The following is a 22,044-nucleotide window of genomic DNA, read 5'->3' on the forward strand; positions in this document are numbered from 1 at the left end:
GTCCAGGTTCAATTCCAAGCTGGGTCACTGTGCGGAATCTGCACGTTCTCCCCTTGTCTGCGTGGGTTTCCTCCGAGTGCTCCGGTTTCCTCCCACAGTCCAAAGACGCGCTGGTTAGGTGGATTGGACATGCTAAATTGCCCTTAGTGTCCAAAAGAGGATTAGGAGGGGTTATTGGGTTACGGGGATATGGTGGAAGTGAGGGCTTAAAGTGGGTCAGTGCAGACTCGATGGGCCGAATAGTCTCCTTCTGCACTGCATGTTCTATGAATAGGAGGTTGTACAAAGATGAATGAAATCAGGTGACGCAATGGTCCCAAGTTTCATGAAGAGAAAATCAGGTCGAGGAGCTTTATTTTGATTATATTTCAATCAAAATATTGATTATATTTTAAGTTTGAATTAGAGGGTGAGTTTAGTAGAATAAACTTTGTGTAATGAATCGAGGCTGGGATTGCAAGCTCCATTGGATCGAAGGAAGAAGGAATGCTTTCTTGGTGCTGAACTTAAAAGTGTTCAAAAATACTCAAAATGTTCAATTTCCAGCTTATCTTGTAAAATAATTTCTTTGGAAATCTTCATGAAACTTCCCTAGCTTCTTTTGCAACAATTCGTAAAAATATTGGTATTTAACGAACCCCCAGTGGAAAGACACTGGATGGATTCCAAAGACTTGCTATTACATGCCAGGGCTCCCCAGAATTGATTCAATAACCCAACCTAACTGAATAAGAGTGTTAGATAAATATTGGGTCCAACAGAAACAAATTTACACTGTAAGTAGAAGGTTTTTCTTTCTCTTCCTTCCCAGGAAAGATAAATTCATGGTTAACTGTACTCTGGGGATGATGTATGGCAGACAGTGGAAAATTGTGTATTGCAAAATCTGTATTTTCCCTGTGTGTACATTTTTCACTATTCCGTCACAGGTCAGTCATCTTGCTTGCCTACACAGCAGTGTTTGAAATGATAATTACCAAAGATGAATCAGTGGAGCGAGAAGCAAGTTATAGCAATTTTGTTTATATTATGGGCGATTTTCGTCTCACTACCACCATATTTCAATGCAAATGTAACAGTGACAAGTGAAATACTTCTGAAACAAACCTATCGTTCATTTGACAACCAAGGCCTGCCTGATGCAATTTTTAAGTGAGCCTTAAATTGTGAGACTAGTGGTGCTGCCCAAAACAGGCAGCATTGTTGTAAAAATAAATTCATGGTCCAATTTTGGTCTTATGCTGAGCCAACATTCATGATGCAACATTCTGCGTGGTCCTAAATGATGAGTGGCTGAACCAGCAGTCATTAAAGGGTCACTGGAGGCCACTCCAGCAAGATTCAGGTAAGCCTTTGCAAAAGGGCTTGAGTGGTTTGAGTGGTGCCACTGGGAATATAACTCTAGGCCCCACAAAAATCATGCAGCCTACAACCAATTGCTCCTTTGTCAGCCACTCACTACAGGTGTCCCTGCATTTTCCAGTGCAGCCACTGGATTCATTGCCCCTTGTCAGTTCACAAACTGACCGTCAGTGCTCGTTTAGCGTCCTGGTTTTGTAAGTGCCGACCATCAGCAACATGGGGGTCATAGAGTTTCACAGCACAGAAATAAGCCCTTCGGCCCATCATGTCTGTGCTTGCCATCAAGCACCTATCCAAATCCCATTGTCCAGCACTTGGTCCACAGCTTTGTGTGCTATGGCGTTTCGAGTGCTCATCTAAATGCTTCTTCAATGTGTGGTGTGGTAGCCATATCCACCACTTGTCCAGCGTTCAAACAAGACACACACACAAACAAAAATCGCACTCGCTGTCTGTAACCATCCCGTAAGGACAGGTGCAGACCAAGGCTTTGGGGCATTTATACAGACACAAACAGCTTAAGAGACAAACATGCCTATTTATTGAACAATGGTTTCAATATCTTGTAATAAAATATTAACGTCCATTTGTAAATGTTTTTTCTCCCTCACAGAAGCCAAATTATTACTTCACGTACAATCAAGAATTTATGTCAGCAACAGTGGCTCATGTGGATGTGGATATTGAGAAAAAGAGAGCAAAGGAAAGGTCAAAATCAGCTTGGTTAACCTCTGATGGATTCAGATATCCAGGATTCAAAAGCAGCCTCGATGCCAATGAACATTCAAAGAAACCTGATGACGCACGGATACATGACCTTAGAAAGGTTACATCCATGTTTCAATCTTTCAATTTCAGTGTTGAAGTAACTTGGTAATTGAAATGAACATTTGCAAAGTATGAATTATCCATAATGTCAACTCCCAACAGTTCAGAAAAGGTAGAATCAGTAAATTATTTGTTCTACAGGACACACGAGAATAAAATCACCCAAGAACCAATTTATTATTATAAAGATGAATCGCATTAATGTTCAATGAATTAGAAAGCTATCTTTGAGATTTGCGGGAAGTAGTAAATGTGAACAAAACAATTAATTTTTCCCTTGGTTTTCCATTACCATAGCTTACATTCTTAATAGGAATTAAAGTAATTTATTTGGGCCTCAAAAGAATTTGATACATGATTGAAATATCACAAATCTGGAATATATAGGGCGCGATTCAATGGACACGCAAATTGGGGCACCATTTTGGAAGGCTGCCCCAATTTTTCTCTCCCCCCACCCCTGTCCTCACCCCCAACCTTGGGGAGGCCACGGCATCCCACCCCCCCCCCCCCCCCCCCCCCCCCTCCACGACCCAATCCCCGGTAGTGCCAATTTGGCACTACCAGAGTGCCTGAGTGCCAGAGGGAGATGCCCTGTCCCCAGACCAACTAGGGGTCTTCAGTGGCCTGGGGGACCCCCCCGCCCCCCAGGTGCTGTTACGTCTGGTCCACATTTGTGTGGAGAGGGCCAGTACTGAATAGTGCCCTGGCAAGGTCTCCCAGGCACGACCATCGAGTTCCGGAGGTACTGGGTGAATCCGGCAAATGTATTTTTAAATGAGCCTGCTGATCTGGACCACGCCCAGTGAGGGCGAGATCCAGAATGTGACGTCTCGTGAGATTCTGTTGATGAGGTCGCTGAATTGTGCCCATAATGTATTCCATAAAATTAATAATTTCCTATATAGTTCAGCCACTTGTGTTGGAACACAATTTTTTACATGGACATGGAAGGAATCTGATTAAGATCCAGCACCTTTGAGACGTATAAACTGAAGAAGGGTCTAGGTAGGGTGGATAGGAAGAACCTAATTCTGTTAACAGAGAGGTGAATAGCCAGGAGCATAGATTTAAAGTAAAATAATTAAAGGAGAAGAAGTTGAGGGGAGTGGAGTAATTTTTTCCACCCGGGTGCGCTGGGAGTCTAGAACTCGCTGCCTGAAAATATATCTTAAAAAAACACTTGGTTGTGCACTTGTAGTACTGGAACCTACAGACCAAAAGCTGGAAGGTGGGATTAAACTGAATAGCTCTTTGTCATCCAGCACGGACACAATGGGCTGAAATTCTTTTTCTCTATGAAGCTTTCTGTTTCTAAATTAAGGTTAAAAAGGAAACTAAGGAAAAACACAGGAGGATGCATTAAGACAATACAGGTTAAAGGAATAGATAGACATCTGTCAAATGTAGATACGCTCGGCTACTTGCTCAGTTCAAAACTATTTAATTCAATTTATCAGATAATAATTCAACTTTGTTGTACTTATTCCTGCGCTGCTTCGAATCATAGAACAGTTACAGTACAGGAGGCCATTATGTCTGTGCTGGCCCTCTAAAAGAGCCATTCACCTAGTGCCATTCCCTTGCCTTTTCTGGGTACCTCTGGAAATATTTGCTTTTCAGGTAATGATCCAATTCCGTTTTGAAAGCCTCAGTTGACCCTGCCTGCAACATTCTCGAACGGTGCATTCCAGACTCTAACCACTCACTGTGTGAAGAAGATTTGACTCAGCTGGCCATTGCTTCCTTACCAATCACCTTCTGGTTCTCAGTCCATCCACCAACAAGAACAGTTTCTCCCCCACCTAATCTGTCCAGACCCCACATGATTTTGAACACCTCTTATCAAATCTCTTCTCAACCTTCTCCAAGGAGATCAATCCCAACTTCTCCTACATAATGAACCTCTTAATCCCTGGAACCACTCTTGTGAATCTTTTCTGCAGCCTCTCTTGTGCTTTCACATCCTTCCTAAAGTGTGGTGCACAGAACTGGACCCAGAACCAGTCATTTATACAGGTTTACAGAGCTTCCTTGTTGTACTTTATGCCTATACAAGAGAAAAGCCCAAAGGGAGGAATATCAGATGGGAAGACGTAGTCACAAAAAAGCCGAAAATATGAATGTCTCCATTGGCAAAAAATATGTTTAAGACAGATCAAAAAGGAATGTTTATTCATGGAAGATTTAAGGGGTAAATATTGAAAGGTTATTTCCATTGACCGGTGAATCTGTAATAAAACAAAGCCAGAATTAATACTTGGGGTATAAAGGGAATAATTTGGAAGGCCATTTTTGAAGCAGGATTATTTTTAATATGGAATATGTGATAACAAGATTTTCCTATAATCTTGTAAATCATCGCACCTAGCGAGGAAATTAGATAAACACTTGAATAACAAAGACACTACAGGTAGCAGTGGTGAGGAGCTAACATAGGCACACAGACCATATGGCTTCCTTCTGAAAAAGAAACATTTCTGCCATCTGCGACACAGATGCAGCTGCGATATTCCATCATTACAGGATGCAATAATACCAAAAAAGTAAGTTCATTGTAACATACAGCAGACTGCTCAAAACATTTATTTGACCCGCAATAAAATTTATACAACTGCCCTTTAAATTAATAGAACAACATTTTCTTGTCAAGGTAAATCCAAATAACCAGTACATCTACATGCACTCCTTCAATGCACGCTCTTCAATTACCACACACCAATTAATGATGCAGGTATCGTGTACTACGAAGCTACGTAGAGGAAATTCGATAACAGGTGCTCAGAATCATGAGGTATCTGGACACAGTCGATAGGGAAAAACTGCTGTCATTGTTAGAAGGATTGAGAACCAGAAGGCAGAGATGGAAGGTAATTGGCAAAGGAAGCAACGGCAACATGAGAAAACAACTTTATTGTGTAGTGAGTGGTTAGAATCTGGAATGTATTGGTAGAGAGAGTGGCGGAAGCAGGGTCTAATGAGGCTTTCAAAAGAGAATTGGATGATTAAGCAAAAAGGGAAGATTTTACACGGCGATGGGGAAGAGGCAGGCAAGTGGCACCAAGTGAATTGCTCCTCCAGACGACCAGCAGACGTTGCCATGACAGATAATAGGAGAGCAACAGGTGGTTCCTGATTTGCACGGGTATTCGGGCATTACTAAAGTTCATCAGCGCTTTTTTAAATAGGTCATCTCTTGCACTGTGCAAGTTCTCACTACACCTTTAGGATCTACAGCTGCCTAAACTCTCTGGAGGTGGCCAAAGAAACCACATTTAAAAGAAAAGCATTTACCTTAATGTGGAGACAAGAGGAACAGGTGTGCTTCTTCTATCTCCACATTAACACTGTGAGTTCCTATCCGCCTGCACTCAACCTCTACTCTGGACTTAACCTGCGGGACAGTTTGGCATCAGAAATCCAAATGGCCTGGATGAGTGTGCTGCATCAGAATGCTCAATTGATGCTTGAATCTCACTGGATTTACTCCAATGAAATCTGAGGATGATTTCAGCCTAACTTAGTCATCATTCTGGCACACAAATCCAGTCCGCCACTTCATAACTCATTTGCACATTGACTGCTTTGCTTTGTATTCTTTTTGTTACTGTTGATGGTGTGAATACTGGTTTTCATCTAGGCTTGGAAGGAACATATTCTGTATGCTAATGTGTACACACCAATCCTACCACGTGATAGTTGGAAATGGAATGAGAGGAATAAAGATTTTGACTTATACAAGAAGATAAAGTATTCACCACTACCAGTCAGTATTCATTTGGCAGGTATGTGCTTTGGTGATTAGCAATAAATAAAAAACGGACCTCATTGTAGAGTTTGTAAAGTATGATATGGAGGGTGTGATTCTCCCAAAAGGGAACAAAGCCCCCTAAGCAGGCGCGTTTGGCCGCATGTTTCCCAGCACTGGCATTGCTGAGATACACATGGCTAACTCGTGTTGAATAAGGGGCCTGAACGGGGAACGCGTGGCCAAGGCTGTACATAGCCCCGTTTTGCACAGTGGGGTGCTCCACTCGCCGGAACTCCCCATTTTAGCGAGAGGTCTCCAAACCACTCCCCAACTTCCACACCCTCCCCCCCCCAAACACCCAACCCAGCTCGATCGCACGCACGAGATTGCGTTGAATCGAGTAAGGCATTGTGAGTCACGTAGTTCCTGGGAGCAGGGTCTCCCGACTTTCAACGGGCACACTGCGCTGCAGTGAGCTGGTTTTCCGGTGCAGCGTGGCCGTTGGATCGTGCCCGGAATATTTATTAACTCTCAAGAAAAACAAAAGGAATATAGGAAAGAACAGTAGTGCTGAAACCACATGTATGGAAATGTGATACTTACATTTTCTTTTGAAACAACATTGAAATTAATATGAAGGATTCTACTGTACAAATGCTTAACATTTTACTTGAAATTCTCTCTCGGCTTATTTGGTACAAATTATATTTTAAATGTAGTAATGCATCTGCAAAATCAGTCATTGTTGTTGGCTGTCCCTCAATGCAATCAGAGTCACGGGTTTCTGGCATGGGGTCTTCAAGTGACTGAACAGGCCGATTCTCGACCTGCAGATCTTGGGAGCACATAGGACAAGGCTTCCTAGGAGGTAGCGGAATCCGAAGTGCAGGATGTGCTTCCTTTTCTTCTCTGCTGCCACTCCGTCTCATTAAGGCGTGTGGATTCAAACGTGTGACGCGATTTGATGGACAAGTTGTCGCCATTTTGAACAATTGGTTGTCATTAATGTCAATGTTGCCGCACCTCAAGGGGACCTTCAGATCGCCTTTGTAACATTTTCTTTATTCTCCCCTGGGACATTAGGCATTTGTAAGTTGAGAAAAAAAGTGCCTGGCGGGGAATTGGTTATCAGACATCTAGACTCAAGTGTCCATCAAAGTTGATTTTGCAGGAGTTTTGCTTGAAAGCTTGTGGAGCTGGCTTTAAAAAGGACAGCAGGGCTTTTTGATGGTCCTCACATTGATTCTGGAGGATGCGGCAGAGGCATTGCTGATGGAATTTCTTATGGGCTGCCTATCCATAGTCCAGGTCTCATTGCAGAACACAAGTCTGGTGATGACAACTGCTCTGTGTACTATGGCATTTATTGACTTGCAGAGGTCTTTGTTGTCAAACATTCAAGGGCAGTTTGTAGAAGGCTGAGGAGGAGCAGTTGATGCGGCATTGTATCTCCTCGTCAATAGTGACCCTTTGAGAGGTGGCTGCCAAAGTATGGGAAGTTCTCAACGTCTGGCAGTCTCTCCTTCAACATATACCAGAGGTGGAATATATGACTGACTAGGTCCGAGTTGTTATATGAGTTTTGTTTGGCAACATTCAAGGACAGGCCAAGTCCCTTGTATGCAGAATATGATCATGAAGAAGTTTCGTGGACATCTTTATCTAGACCCAACTATCTTCAGCTGCTTCATCAATTACCTTCCATCATAAGGGGTGGTGCACCATTCGTCACTCCTTAAGATACTGAAGCAGTCCATGACCTGCACAATATCCAGCTAGGCATGACTAGTGGTAAGTAACATTTGCGTCAAACAAATTAGTGCCAGACAATGATGATCTCCAATCAGAGAGAATCTAACCATAGCCCTTGATATCCAATGGCATTACCATCACTGAATCCCCCACTATCAACATCTTGGGGTGTTACCATTGACCAGAAACTGATCTGAACTAGCTTTACAAATACTGTAGCTACAAGGGAAGGTCAAAGGCTAGGAATCCTGCAGTGAGTAACTCATCTCCCTACTATCTACAATGTACAATTCAGGTGTGTGATGGAATCATAGAATTTACAGTGCAGAAGGAAGCCATTTGGCTCATTGAGTCCACACCTGCCCTTGGAAAGAGCATCCTAGTCAAGCCCATACCACCACCCTATCCCTGTAACCCCACCTAACCTTTTGGACACTAAGGGGCAATCTAGCATGGCCAATCCACCTAACCTACACATCTTTGGACTGTGGGAGGAAACTGGAGCACCCAAAGGAAATCCACACAGACACGGGGAGAAACTGCAAACTCCACACAGTCACCCGAGGCCGGAATTGAACCAGGAACACTGGACCTATGAGGCAGCAGTGTTAACCACTGTGCCACCATACTTTCCTGGATGAGTGCAGCTCCATCAGCACTTAAGAAGCTTGACACCATCCGGGCCAAAGCCTACTTGAATGGAACCCCATCCACATTCGCTCCCTCCACCACCAATGCATAGCAATAGTAGCGTACGCCACATGTAAAATGCATTACAGGAAGTCAGCAAGACTCCCTAGGCAGCACCTTCCAAACTCATGACCCCTCCATCTGGAGACAAGGGTAGCAAATACATGGGAAGTCTCCTTCTAAGCTATTCACCATCCTGACTTGGAAATAGATCGCAGTTCCTTCACAGTCGCTTGATCAAAATTCTGGAATTCCTCCCTAACAGCACTGTGGGTATGTCTACACCACATGGACTGCAACAGTGCAAGGCAGCAGCTCGCATCACCACCTTCTCAAGGGCAATTAGGGATGGAGAAGAAATGCTGGCCATGCCAGTGATGCCACATCCCATAAATTAAAAAAATCCCCAAAGCACATTTTTACGAAATTAGTGGAAGGGAAATTTCAGTCAAATACATGACATGACATGTTTCTACACAACTGATCCACAGCTTTATTTCAAAGCTAATGGGGTAGATTTTCTGTTTGCCACCTAGTGTATGGGTTAATTACCAAATGAACCACCTTCTTGCTATTTCCATTTATTATAGAATAGGAGTCGGCTATTCAGTTGCTTGAACCTCTTATGCTGATCTGTATCCCTACTCCATCGCCTGCCATGATTTCATATCCTTTAATACCCTTGACCAAAAAAAAATCGATCGGACTCCAATTTAAAATGATTAATTAACATAGTATTTACTGCTTTCTACAGGAGAGCTGACAGCATTGTTTGAATAATTTCCTAACTTTTCTCCTGAATGCCCTGGCTCTGATTTTAAGAATGTACCCTGTTGGCCTGGACTCCTGGAAAAATACTTTGCTAACCATCCTTTTCCCTGAGTTATTAGCTAAATCTGACTCTAAAGTCTCCATGCCACTGTCATAATAGCTGGAGTTGCAGATTTGGACATTTACTTGGCACTTATTAAGATCAAAAATCTTGCTGTGACTACAGTTATTAACATATCACACACTAAGCATTAAACATTGCATTTGACCATAAAAATTACAGGTATTTACAGAAAAATCACATTGGCTCTTTAAAATTTATTGGAACCTCAACTCATCTAACACTGAACTATTGTATAGCTTTTGCAGCAAAATGTAGCCATGCCAATGTAAATCATCTAATGGATTGTTGTTTAAGGAAAATTATAGCTGAAGAATGTCATAAAAGAATTGAAATATACTGAAGTGCACCAAAATCCAAATTGTTCTCCATAAGGAGTCTTCTCGTGCCAGATGGTACTCCCTGAAGAGTAATGCATTAAGCAGAATCAAACTTGAGCATTTAAACCATCTAAGTGCAGTTTCTTTCACTGGGTTGTGTGGTTCTTTATTTTGGTCAACCTTTTAATGAGTTCTTCCTATTCTTGCAAATCTAACCATCTCCCATTCCACTATGTGTGAAAACTATTATTTGGCTTTATGGGGTGGCACGGTGGCGCAGTGGTTAGCACTGCTGCCTCACGGCACCGAGAAACCGGGTTCGATCCCGGCCCCGGGTCACTGTCCATGTGGAATTTGTACATTCTCCCCGTGTCTACGTGGGTCTCACCCCCACAACCCAAAGATGAGCAGGGTAGGTGAATTGGCCACTCTAAATTGCCCCTTAATTGGAAAAAAATCATTGGGTACTCTAAATTTATTTTTAAAATAAATTTTTAAAAATATATTTTGCATTATGCCTTTCCCAAGAGATGACGTGTATAGTCATGGGACAGAAGTATACAATTGTGGAAGACATCATGATGCTATGGGACATCCTAGATGGAACAGCTGTCTTTTCCTGTTTGACATTTTTATATGTAATCGCAATTTAAACATTTCATGGGATCTTGCTTTTCAGGTGACACTTTAAGAGTTGAACAACTTGAAACTATTCATAAAAGTTTTGAGGATTGGCGCTCGAAACTTATAGCAGACAACACCAAGGATAAATGTTGTCCACGCCATACAGATTTTGGGTTACGGACAACTGAGCCAGATTCATGCACACAGCTAGACAAGCCTGCGAGAGCCACCCTCAAGCAGCCCGTAAGCTTTCAAAAGGTACTGTACATACAGTTTAATATATAGTACACAATTGTTTGAAGGATCTCCCTAAGTTTTGATTTCCTTTCAAGTCATTACAGAGTACATGCACGCTGAATTCCTGACATTTATATCTCACAACCTAGAGGTGGTCAACTTAGCCTCCTGAGGCTGTAATAGACGTTGTGATGTTGTAGTGTTTCTCAAGTCAAACACCATTATTTTGTTCAAGCTCTTTCCACAAAATGAAAAAATGTAGTCCCTAAATATATGTGGATTTAGTAATGCACGCTGACAAACATCAGTTCCTGAAATAGACCATTGAGAAAATTTACATCACATTATTGAAGGTGGAAATTAGAGAAAGGTCATTTGAGTTGTTCCCTTTGCGAGATTAATCCAAAACTTAATTACATTGCACTGCTCTCTTTCTGTAGCCCATACCATCTTCTGAAATATTTGTCCCATTTTTCCCCAAAAGGATACAGTGATCTCCATGTCAACTATTAATTAATTGTACCTACTTAAAGCAAGTTAATGAGGAAAGAAAATTTGCATTATCTGACAACTCTTCAGTTTGGAAAAAAAAGGCTTGATTCTTTCCTTTTTAAAAAAAATTCATTCATGGGATATGGGCGTTGTTGGTTGAGCCAGCATTTAATGCCCATTGCTAATTACCCTTGAAGTGGACGTCCCCCAAGGCCATAGGCTGCTCTCCCCTTTGAGAGAGAAAGCTGACTGGTGGTAATTTAATCTGAGGGACACTACACCTCAGGTGAGGCTGAGAAGGTGGAGCCTTCATGAATAACCTCAGCCAGTACAAGAATTGAACCCACACTGCTGGTGTCGCTCCGCTTCACGAACCAGCCAACTGAGCTAACCGACCACTGTCAACTGAGTGACTTCTGGGCTAATTAAAAGGTCAACCACAGTGATGTGGTTCTGGAGTCACATGTAGGCCAGACCAGGTGAGGATGGCAAATTTCCTTCCCTAAAGAACATTAGTGAACCAGTTGAGCTCTTTTGATAATGGTTTCATGGTCAACATTAGACTTTTAAATCCAGATTTTCTATTGGATTAAAATTTTGCCATCTGCCATGGTGGGATTCGAATCTGGTTCCCTGGAACATTACCATGGGTCACTAGATTCCCCTCAATTTATCAATGTGAGCAAGAAAGTGAAATAATATTAAATAGGCTAGAGTGATTCCTGGTGGAAAGGAAGAGTTAGCACCTGTGGTCAATGAAGATACGAGCCTTGGTTCAGTGGTAACACTTGTCTTTGAATCATAAAGTTGCAAGTCCCAGCTTATCCCCAGGGTTTGAATATAGGATGGCACTTCAATGCAGTACTGAAGGAGTGTTACATTAACTGCACAGAATTGTAAACGGTCACAACACAGAATGAGATTAACAAAGCTCCAACTCGTCTCTCAGATGGATGCAAAAGATTTCCTGGCACTTTTTGAAGATAAGAGCAGAGATCTCCTGGTGTCACTATCAACTATCTGTGCCACTGAAACATAATTTGGTCATTCTTCTTTGTCGACCATGCAATTTGTAAATTGACTGCCGTGTTTCCCTATTTTACAGTAAAAGCTTCCTTCCTTTTATCCAGATATTCTTAGAGATAGATGATAGCAGCCTTTTGTCCCATATTTGTCCGATTTTGGTTCACCCTCTAACTATCCAATGCTCCTCAAAATGATTAATTCTCTTCTTAAAAATATCCACAATTTTTTCCATACTGATATATTTGTGCATATATACCATGTTCTGACATCAGCCCTAAATTTGTCTTTTACTAATTTGATCCTAAACCACTTGTACTATTTAAGTAATTTCTTGAATCTAACTTTTTCATATTGCTTAGTATCTCCTTTCTCTCTATCAATATGATCAATTCTTTAAATGTGGTATTACTCATCTCTCAGCTTTCGTTTTACCGATTTGGGTTTCGCTGGCTAGGCCAGCATTTATTGCCCAGCCCCAATTGGCACTGCGAAGGTGGTGGTGAGCTGCTGACTTATACCGCTGCGGTCTCTGGTGTAGATGCACCCACAATGCTGTTAGGGAGGGTGTTCTTGGATTTTGTCCCAGCAACAGCTGCTTTCAGCTTCTCCATACTGAGGATTTGCCTCAAGACTGTTCTCTGAAAAGCCTTTAGTACTGCCCTAGTCAAGCCCTAAAGGTGTGGCCTGACGTGATACAATTTGATCGATTTCCTCTCGAGTTTTGTCTGCATATTTCAATATTCCAATTACTTTGCCGATGTTTGTATTCCTATGTGGACTCCTTTACATTTGTATTAGCCACTGTTCCACTTAACGGTTTTGTTTAATTTTACAGTTTGGGAGCTGCCTCCTCAGAATCGATTGTCTCACTCAATGGCAGCGAGCTTCTGAATCCAATTTGTTAATATAAAGTTGAAATAAGTGTAAAAACAATTCCTAAGATGCTCCATTAAACCACAACTCTTCTAACAAATGCACCTTTCTGTCTTCAGCAAACTCTTGGTCATTTGCAAATTTTACTTCCGAATTCTGCCTTGAGTAGTCTTTTGTGTATTACTTTGCCAAGTCTTTTTTGGAAGCCTCAGTATTCTATTTTGGTAGTTTTTTGTAGTTTATTGGAGATTGTATTTCCTCCAAAGAAAGTAGAGACTGTTAAGTCAATTCTGCGCAACTTTATCTGGACATGGTGGAAAATCAATGAATCTTTAGTTGCCCGTGTCTGCTTTGTCATCCTTTTTTCAAAAATGTACTACGATCTACCTGGAACCTATTCATTCAGCTCTCGCATAATGATCACGATGGTCACATAAATCTCTTGCATCTTGGTATGCTGGGATGAATAGCATCCATCCCAGGGATCGACTCATATTGATCCCTTTGAACCCAACTTCAATTCCAAATAATTCATATTGTAATTGGATTAATGCAATTTAGAATGCATACACCTCATGCCTTTGCTAGAAATATCCAGAACAAATAATCATTTGGTTTAATAACTATCTTGCGCCTAGCCGCTTCACGAGGACCTTTGATAGGGGTTCTCAGTTCTCCCCCGACTCTACAGAGTTGAAAGCATTTCTTAGTTACATTTTACATTTGCAGCCGAATAGTTTACTTGACCTATTTGCCCATCTTAACTGCCTGCTTCATATTGTTGCTTGTCCCTATATTCATCACAGTAACCTTTTTCACATTTCTGCCTTCAAATTTATTTTGCTTATCCTGATTTTGCTTCTAAAAAACTTGCCAGTCCATTGAGGATGAAATTCTTGACTTGCACTGTTAATTGATCCTATCTATATTTATCTTGCAGGCTCAGTCCTTATCCTGCAAAAAGTGTTGAATACGGTCCTTCCTTCCAATTTACATAAACTTGAACAGTTTGGGTTAAATGCTGGATCAGTGTTTTTTCCAAGTTTTTTTTTCCTGGGACCTAATTCTTCTAACCCACCGAACTTCAGGGCCTATGCTGGCTGCTTACCTTCAATGCAAAAGGAGAGCCTGCTTGGTCCTCACTATCTCACTGCAATCAGGTTCACAGGAGGGCAATGCACATATCAGGTGCAGAGTTCATTCAGCCTTCTTCATCTTTGCGAGAACGAAAAATCCAACCTCATGGATGTAGGGCAATAGCAACAAAATGCTTGTTTTACTCAGCACTAGATATTCCTGGGAGATGCTACTCCAGAATGCTGACAGCCTCATAAGCTTTTGCCTAATTTTTAATGTGCTGTCACAGGCAAGGTACAGCAGCATAGTCTTTTCATTTGTAGTCGGCTGTAAGTTAGGTGAATTGGACATTCTGAATTCTCTCTCTCTGTACTCGAACAGGCGCCGGAGTGTGGCAACTAGGAAATTTTCACAGTAACTTCATTGCAGGGTTAATGTGAGCCTACTTGTGACATTAATAAAGATTATCATTAAGTTAATGACGGACTATGTGGTCGCAACTCAAATGGAATTTTTCACCCGCCACTTTTCTTTCAGAATCTGAAACTTCTCTTCTAATTTGCCAGTACTTCCCTGCATAAGACACATTGGCTTTGCATCCTTATTTGCACTGGCACAATTGACAAAACCACACCTCAATAAATCATCTTTATACTGGTTTTCCCTGAATTAAGTTTTTTCTTTGTAAGCTGTTCACCAGAGGCCCAAGAGCTCTGTACTGAGCTAACCTAGCACTGCTTCTTGGGCTCTCCCGAGCAGCTTTCTCCAGCAGATGCAAGATCCTGGCTAGTAGGTTGACAGTCTTTTGTGCCTCTGGCCATCTCTTTCTTGTAAGAAAATGATTAATCTTCACAGTCCTCTTGCCTTGCTTGCTAACAGCTAGAAAATGGAAGAAGCTCTCCTCTGTGATTTGGCACCAAAAGCACTTGCATACAGAGCGCTTGATGTCAAGTGTACACGCAGGACCACCACGGGAATGTCGTCACTAATCGCTCCACAACCTTCCCGACACCCACCCACATGTCACAACCCATACTTTGAAAAACCCTCTCCTAGACTATTTAGAACACCACAATTTTATGATCGATGACCCTGAAGGGTGCAATGATTTCTATCTGCTGTTTGTTAATTGGGTCACTCATCATTACCAAGCCAAGATACTTATCACCTTTCTTGGCTTTTTTAATTTGCTTAGCAGACAATAAAAATGAATCTGATTTGCCAAATTCAATGCATCTACTTGAGTGTTTCCACATATAATACTGTTAAAATACAGCTAAAATACTGTTCTATTTTCACAGCATATTTCACTTTTAACTGTTGTCAAATATTTTCCTTCTGATGCTGGGGGGTGGACAACATATTTCTAATGTTACTCTAACCCATTAAAGTGGGTCTAACCACAGCAGCTCATTGTGCAAGTTTCCACAGGATTCACTTCTTTAATTTTTAAATCATGTCGGGTAATACAAGGCTATAATAATAATCTTTATTAGTGTCACACGGTAGGCTTCCATTAACAATGCAATGAAGTTACTGTGAGAATGCCCTAGTTGCCACATTACGGTGCCTGTTCGGGTACACAGAGGGAGAATTCAGAATGTCCAATTCATCGAACAGCACGTCTTTTGGGACTTGTGGTAGGAAACCGGAGCACCCGGAGGAAACCCACGCAGACACGGGGAGAACGTGCAGACTCTACACAGACAGTGACCCAAGCCGGGAATCGAACCCAGGTCCCTGCCACTGTGAAGCAACAGTGCTAACCACTGTCCCCTTTCCTGTCTACGTTTAGCTGAATGTATAGCCCAGTCTGTTGTTGTCATGACCATTCTCTTGTATCAGCTATATTCTTTAGTTCCCTAAGCAGCCTTCATTTCAGCCATCTTATTCGTTATACTTAACCCTCAATTGAGATTAGTTCAGATGAAAACATCAAAATAGAAAATAATGCATTCACAAAGGGATATTTTTGCTAATAATTTTTTCCAGTGCGTTTCAAAGCTTTGTGTCTAATTAGAATAAATAGTGTATAGTTATTCAATATGAGCTTCTTGTGTTAGCATAAACCCATCAAAACGTTTAATTTGAACAACCTGAGCCTGTTTGGGTGCTTGAGTCGCACAATTAACCCAGTGCTGCTGATAAATTATACTCTCTAAATCCACATAATCTTACAGCGTCCATAATATACACTGGTTTAATAAATCATCAGAAACTTCTTAACTCAATGCGTTTGCAAAAAAAAGATATTAAAATAATGTTTTATTGTGTTAATTATAAACATCATTTGTAAATTTAAAGGACATTTGTGCAAACAGGTGAGAAACATATTGTCAATGAAATAGGAGTATAGCCACATTTCAAAAGTTTAAAAAAACATTACATTTGATTTTTTATATATATATATATATATATATATATATATACACACACACACATTTTACACATATATAGTTATTTATATTTTGATTCACATTCTACACAGGATTTGCTGAAGGTGAGCGACCCAATTCTGACTGGTTAGTCGGAAGTGTGCACAAAAGTGCAATAGGTGATATTTTCTGTGACATTCCCTCTCTCATTGGTAACGCATCGGTTTCCTCCTCAGTGTCGGAAATTACTCGCATTGCATGTATCGACATTTAACTATTTGAAGGTTATCACAATACACGACAGTGGTGGCAATTTATGTCATAATTTAAATTTGTAGAGATTGGAAAAGCAATTGCTATATTCAAGCCAGCCTCAGTGACCTCTTTTTCAAATTCACATTGTGGTATCATTTTTGTTATGATTTTGAGAATATTCTTCACCGTTCCCCGCATTTTCCTTTGCCCATCAAACCAAACTGCACCCCACCCCCCACTCCCAAGACTCCATACACCGCCCTGCCTTAACCACGTACATGCATCTATTGAGTGTGTGTTGCCTCCCTTCATTCTCTCTCCAAGCTCATCTCATTCACTGGAGTCTCCCCATGCCCCCTAAATTTCATTTCCATTAAACTGCAGACTAACTTTTCTTTCTGGCCTTAAATGCTAGCTGAAATTATAAATGACTTCCCACTTCAAAACTATCAATCTCATCAAAAAAAAACTCTTGATTCATAATTCCATGCATACTACAACCTTATCTCTAATCTCGCTTTATTATCCAAAATACAGGAACATGTTATCGCCTCCCATTAAGTTGCCCATCTTTCCTCGAAGCGTTTTGATTCCCTCCAATTAGATTCCTGCCACAGCAATAAAATGGCACCAACCAAAGTCATAAATTATATTTTCTGTAACTGTGATGCATTAACATTCAATATTCTCCCTTTACCTTTGACAGTCCACCACTTCTCTATTGCTTGCTTCTCTGCTAATACTTTCAATTGGATTGCTTTCACATACCTATTCAATTGTAGCCAAAGAATCTGCAGCAATGCTCTAAGGATCTTTCCTTTCCTACAAAAGCCGCTCCATCTGCTTCCAGATCTGAAAACTCAAGACTAATCTAACATCCAGTCTTAAGACGAGCCACGATTTCCTCCAGTTGAAACAGGAATAAAGCAGAAGACAGTAGGTAGAATTTAATCACCCCCCCCCCCCCCCCCCAAACGAGTGAGCATGGAGATGTGAGGGGGGGGGGGGTGTTGATGGAGGTCCCAATGCCTTTTTGCCTCCCTCTGATTAAGTTTGGATGTGGCTTTCACACCCAGGGGCTAACAAAGACCCTTGTGGGGGTGTAGTTGGGTGGCCTTACAGGAGGGCATGTCCCCTGCAGTTTTCTCAAGGTTCTCCTCGTCTTAGAATTGCTATTACATACAGTAATTCTTTTTTAAAAAGCTTAAGACTTCAAATTTGTGATTAACAGTTTAAAGTGAATTGTGTGTTACTTTTGCTCTAGCATACAACTTACTCAGATGGTGAAGATTTGTTAAGGTGCAAGTCCCCAGATCAGCAAGAAATCACCAAAGGGTTTGCCCCTGGTTTAAATGATAAGCGTGGCTGGAAAATGAATTTGAACATAATTCCTCGTTATGACATGGAACACAAGAAGTTTGCTGACCTCAGAGGAAATGATTTCAAGTAAGAGAACCATAACTATAACGCTGATGTTTTGACAAAATTGATTTGAAACAGTATGCGCGACAGTGTTACTAAAATTAATTGGTTCAACCTTTGATTAACCCGTGCAACTTCTTTAATAGAAATGATATTTAAAATCTCATTTATAAACTAAATCAGTGAGGGGGTGGGGGGGGGGGGGGGGGGGGGGGGGGGGGAACACACCTGACTGAGGTATACAAAATTATGAAGACCAGAGATAGAAAATAACTTTCCCCCTTAGTAGAGGGGTCAATAACCAGGGGGAACAGATTTGAGCTAAGGGGCAGGAAATTTAGAGGTGATTTGATCATAAGCTTTTTTCACTCAGAGTGGTGGGAATCTGGAACTCACTGCATGACAGGGTGATAAGAGGTGGGATCCTCGCAACATTTAAGATGCATTTGGACAAGCACTCAAAAGACTACAGCATACAAGGATGCAGGCCCAAGTGCTGGAAAATGAGATTAGACAGTTAGGTGCTTGATGGCCAGCGCAAACACGAAAGGCCAAAGGGCTTCTTATTGTGCTGTAAAAGTCTATGACTCCATAACAATAGTATTGCACTTCTAATGGGGGCAGTTTCTGATTTAAGTATTTGCACGCAGGTTTCTTCTAGAATAAGATGTCCGTTCTTTCATGGAATGCGGGCATTGCTTAGGCCAGCATTTTCTGCCAATCCTTAATTGCCCTCAAGAATGTGGCGGTCAGCCAGCTCCTTGAACCGCTGCAGTCCATGTGGCGGAGGTAGACCCACAGGGCTGTTAGGGAGAGATTTCCAGGATTTTGACCCAATAACAGTGAAGGAACTTCACATTCTTCTGAACTAGATTGAATGAATTCTAGTGGCATCTTTTTGAGTAGCAATCAGTGTATTAATTAGTTCAACAACAAAAGGGTGCCACTTATTGGTCTTAACGTAGATATCAGGAGAGACCAACAGTTTAAAATCACTGAACAAACCTAGGACCTATACAACCGGAGAGAAGATCTTTATCCTCGATAAACTAACGTCAGACTAGCAGTGGCTGCAGACCCAGAGATGCCGTATTATGACCTCATATGCAGTTACTGTAGTTCAGCTGTCTATTACCCTATTCTCTCAAGTTAGTGAACAGTCTTAATCCTTGGTTTAAACCTGTGACAGTTTCTCTCAATTTATATCAATACCATGGCTTTATTCCATATTTAATCCATATTAACCTATCTCTACACTTTTATCCTTCAGCATATACTGCAATAAGCGCTCACGTATTTACAATCGGAACTCAATCCTTTGAATGGGGAAATGGAGAATAGCCACCTCTTCCAAGCAACTAATATTCTCACAGAAGTACTCTGATCTACTCTGAAAATAGAAATGAACGTACAACTAACCTGATTGTTTTAGACTTGGTGCTTTTGTACATTTCATCGATCAAACTGATATCTCATGCACTTGAATACTGGGCCACAAGATGAGTTGCAGTCATTCCTGCCACTGAAGTAAATTAACTTAAGACAATAGAATTGCCACAGACTTGTTAATAGTGAATCGGAGAGCTGAATGATATTGTATTCCAAATATGAAACAGATTTTATAAAATATTGCATAATCTTTACAGTCAAATTCAGTAAATCAGCTTTAAATCATTATTCGAATTTTACTTTCAGTTTTATTGCCTGATGTTAATATCCAGATATATATATGCACACACTTGGAAAGCTGTAGCCTGTTTGGGGTCAAATATGTTTTAGAAAGTTCGGTCAAGTGGATGTGAGCAAATATATGCTCTCTTATCCAGCACCTGTTGCGCTATTTTCTTAATGTTTTCATCAAGGTTTTCAGAAGAATCTAAAGGATAAAAACAAAAATGGAAGATGTATTATTACTGGGGGAAAACAGCTGATCCAGACTCTTGACAGTTGATTACACACCATCCTCGTCCAACAGCTCTCCATCATTGCACTTGACTGATTCCTTTCCTATCTAATTTTAGCCAGAAAATCACCATAAGTGGCTTATCTTCCCATTCCCACATAGTGACCTCTGATATCTCCCCCCAATAATCTATCCTTGCACCCCATCCATTTCTCATCTACATGCTACCCTTCAACGTCATCATCTGAAAACAGGTCAGTTTCCACATGCACGTGGTGACACCTAGCTCTAACGTACCATTACCTCGCTTGACTCTTCCACTATCCTAAATTGGCAACCTACATATGCGACATCCAATACCGTATGTGCAGAACTTTCCAGTAATTCAATATTGGGAAGACTGAAATCATTCTCTTTGGTCCACACCAGAAATTCTGCTCTCTCACCACCAATTTCGTACCTCACCCTGGTTTTAGGTTGACCCAGAATCCTCACAACCTCAGTGTTATAATAGAACTTGAATGAGCTTTCAACCACATAGCTGCGACATGACTAAGGCTGCTTATTTACAACTCCATCATGTTGCCCGTCTCCACCCCTGCCTCAACACTGAAATCTTCATTAGGTCATTGCTATCACCAGACCTAACTATCCTAATACTCTCTTGGCCAACCTCCCATGGTCTACCCTCCTCAAATTGAGGTGATCCCAAACTCTAGTGCCTGTGTCTTAACTCACACCAAGTACTGTTCATCCACAACCTGTACTCACTGACGTAGGTTGGCTCTCAGTTAAACAATGCCTTGATTTTGAAACCATCATCCTTGTTTTGAAAGCTGTCCATTGCCCAGCCCTTGCCTTATCTCTGTTATCTCTTGCATCCCTACAATCTTCCGCAACATTATTTTTCAATAAAGACAATTGTCTGTATCTGCAGAATTGTATCAGAAATATTTCCTTGTTTAAATGGCTCATTTCAGTTGATGTTTTTGTGCTTGCTCTCAGATGGCAAGTGTTACAAAGCAGCTTTATTCACCCAATGATGCCCAACCCAAGGACACCGAGTGTTGGCTGGACACACAACGGTACCCAGCTACATTTCCACAGTGCTTGGATTGGCATTCTTCTTCTTCTACCTTGAATGAGGTCACAATCATATTATACCAAAGATCTAAAATACGGAGTCTCTATGAGAAAAAATGACACACTTAACACACACTGCCAGAAAATGTTTAATCTTAATTTGAGTTGGAGGCCTTCAGTGGGGGCCACCATGCTAGCTGGGCGAGCTAGTTAATGGAGGTGAGGTGGGGTGTTGCCAGGAAAAAAATGTGGGGGAGGGGATTGGGGTTGGTTCTTTGTTTGGGGAGGAGGGGGTCGTTGACAAGGGTGTGGTTGGTGTGGCGCAGTTGGGAAGGGTAGTCAGGGGATAGTTCATATTGGTAATGAAGCAAGGTGGGGGTGGGAATGCCCCACACATCGTCGCAGGCTTCCATCTCCCTGATTTTAAAGAAGGATAAGGACCTGGAGCGGTGTTCGTCGTACAGCCCGATATCATTGTTGAATATAGATGCCAAGTTATTGCCGAAGATGCTGGCATTGCGGATTGAGACTGTGTGCCAGGGGTGATAGGCGAGGATCAGACGGGGTTTGTGAAGGAAAGGCAAATGTGCGGATGTTACTCAATGTAATTATGATGCCTTCAGAGGGGCAGGAGGTAGAGGTAGTGGCGGCGATGGACGGGGAGAAGACTTTTGATCGGGTGTAGTGGGCGTCTTTGCTAGAGATGCTGGGGCAGTTTGGGTAGGGGCAGGTGTTTGTGGACTGGGCCCTGCTGCTATTCAAGGCGCCGGTGGCGAGTGTGAATATGAACCAAGTGATTTTGGGCTACACTGTGGGTTGAGGCAGGGGTGCCCACTCTCCCCATTGCTTTTCGCCTTGGCGTTGAGGGATTGAGCTGGGGGAGGGTTTGCCAAGCATAGGGTCTTGTTGTATGTGGATGACTTGTTGTTGTATATCTTGGACCCGGTGGGTAGCATTGGAGATATAAATTGGGATATAAATGGAACATGGGAAAGTGTGAGGCGTTCCCGATTAATGCCAGAAGGCAGTAAAGGAGATTGGAGGAGCTGCCGTTTAGGGTGGTGGGGGCTAGTTTCAGATAT

At 41.7% G+C, this 22,044-nt stretch overlaps 2 protein-coding genes across 4 annotated transcripts in view; one reads left to right on the plus strand and one right to left on the minus strand.

Moving 5' to 3' along the window:
• The window catches only part of cfap92 (cilia and flagella associated protein 92 (putative)), a 161,903-nt gene extending 142,250 nt beyond the window's left edge, over positions 1-19,653 (plus strand). For all 3 annotated transcript variants that reach the window (XM_038812705.1, XM_038812706.1, XM_038812707.1), the window contains 5 exons: positions 1,976-2,188; positions 5,831-5,975; positions 10,275-10,477; positions 17,819-18,000; positions 19,247-19,653. In XM_038812705.1, the coding sequence (XP_038668633.1) occupies positions 1,976-2,188; positions 5,831-5,975; positions 10,275-10,477; positions 17,819-18,000; positions 19,247-19,298 (795 nt within the window). In that variant the 3' untranslated portion in view covers positions 19,299-19,653. The remainder of the gene's footprint in view (positions 1-1,975; positions 2,189-5,830; positions 5,976-10,274; positions 10,478-17,818; positions 18,001-19,246) is intronic.
• Positions 19,654-22,044, minus strand: part of acad9 (acyl-CoA dehydrogenase family, member 9) — a 67,015-nt gene continuing 64,624 nt past the window's right edge. The window contains exon 18 of the mRNA XM_038812708.1: positions 19,654-19,852. Within this exon, the coding sequence (XP_038668636.1) occupies positions 19,752-19,852 (101 nt within the window). The 3' untranslated portion in view covers positions 19,654-19,751. The remainder of the gene's footprint in view (positions 19,853-22,044) is intronic.

The sequence above is a fragment of the Scyliorhinus canicula genome, chromosome 11 (genome assembly GCF_902713615.1).
Source record: "Scyliorhinus canicula chromosome 11, sScyCan1.1, whole genome shotgun sequence".
NCBI classification, from domain to species: Eukaryota; Metazoa; Chordata; class Chondrichthyes; order Carcharhiniformes; family Scyliorhinidae; genus Scyliorhinus; species Scyliorhinus canicula.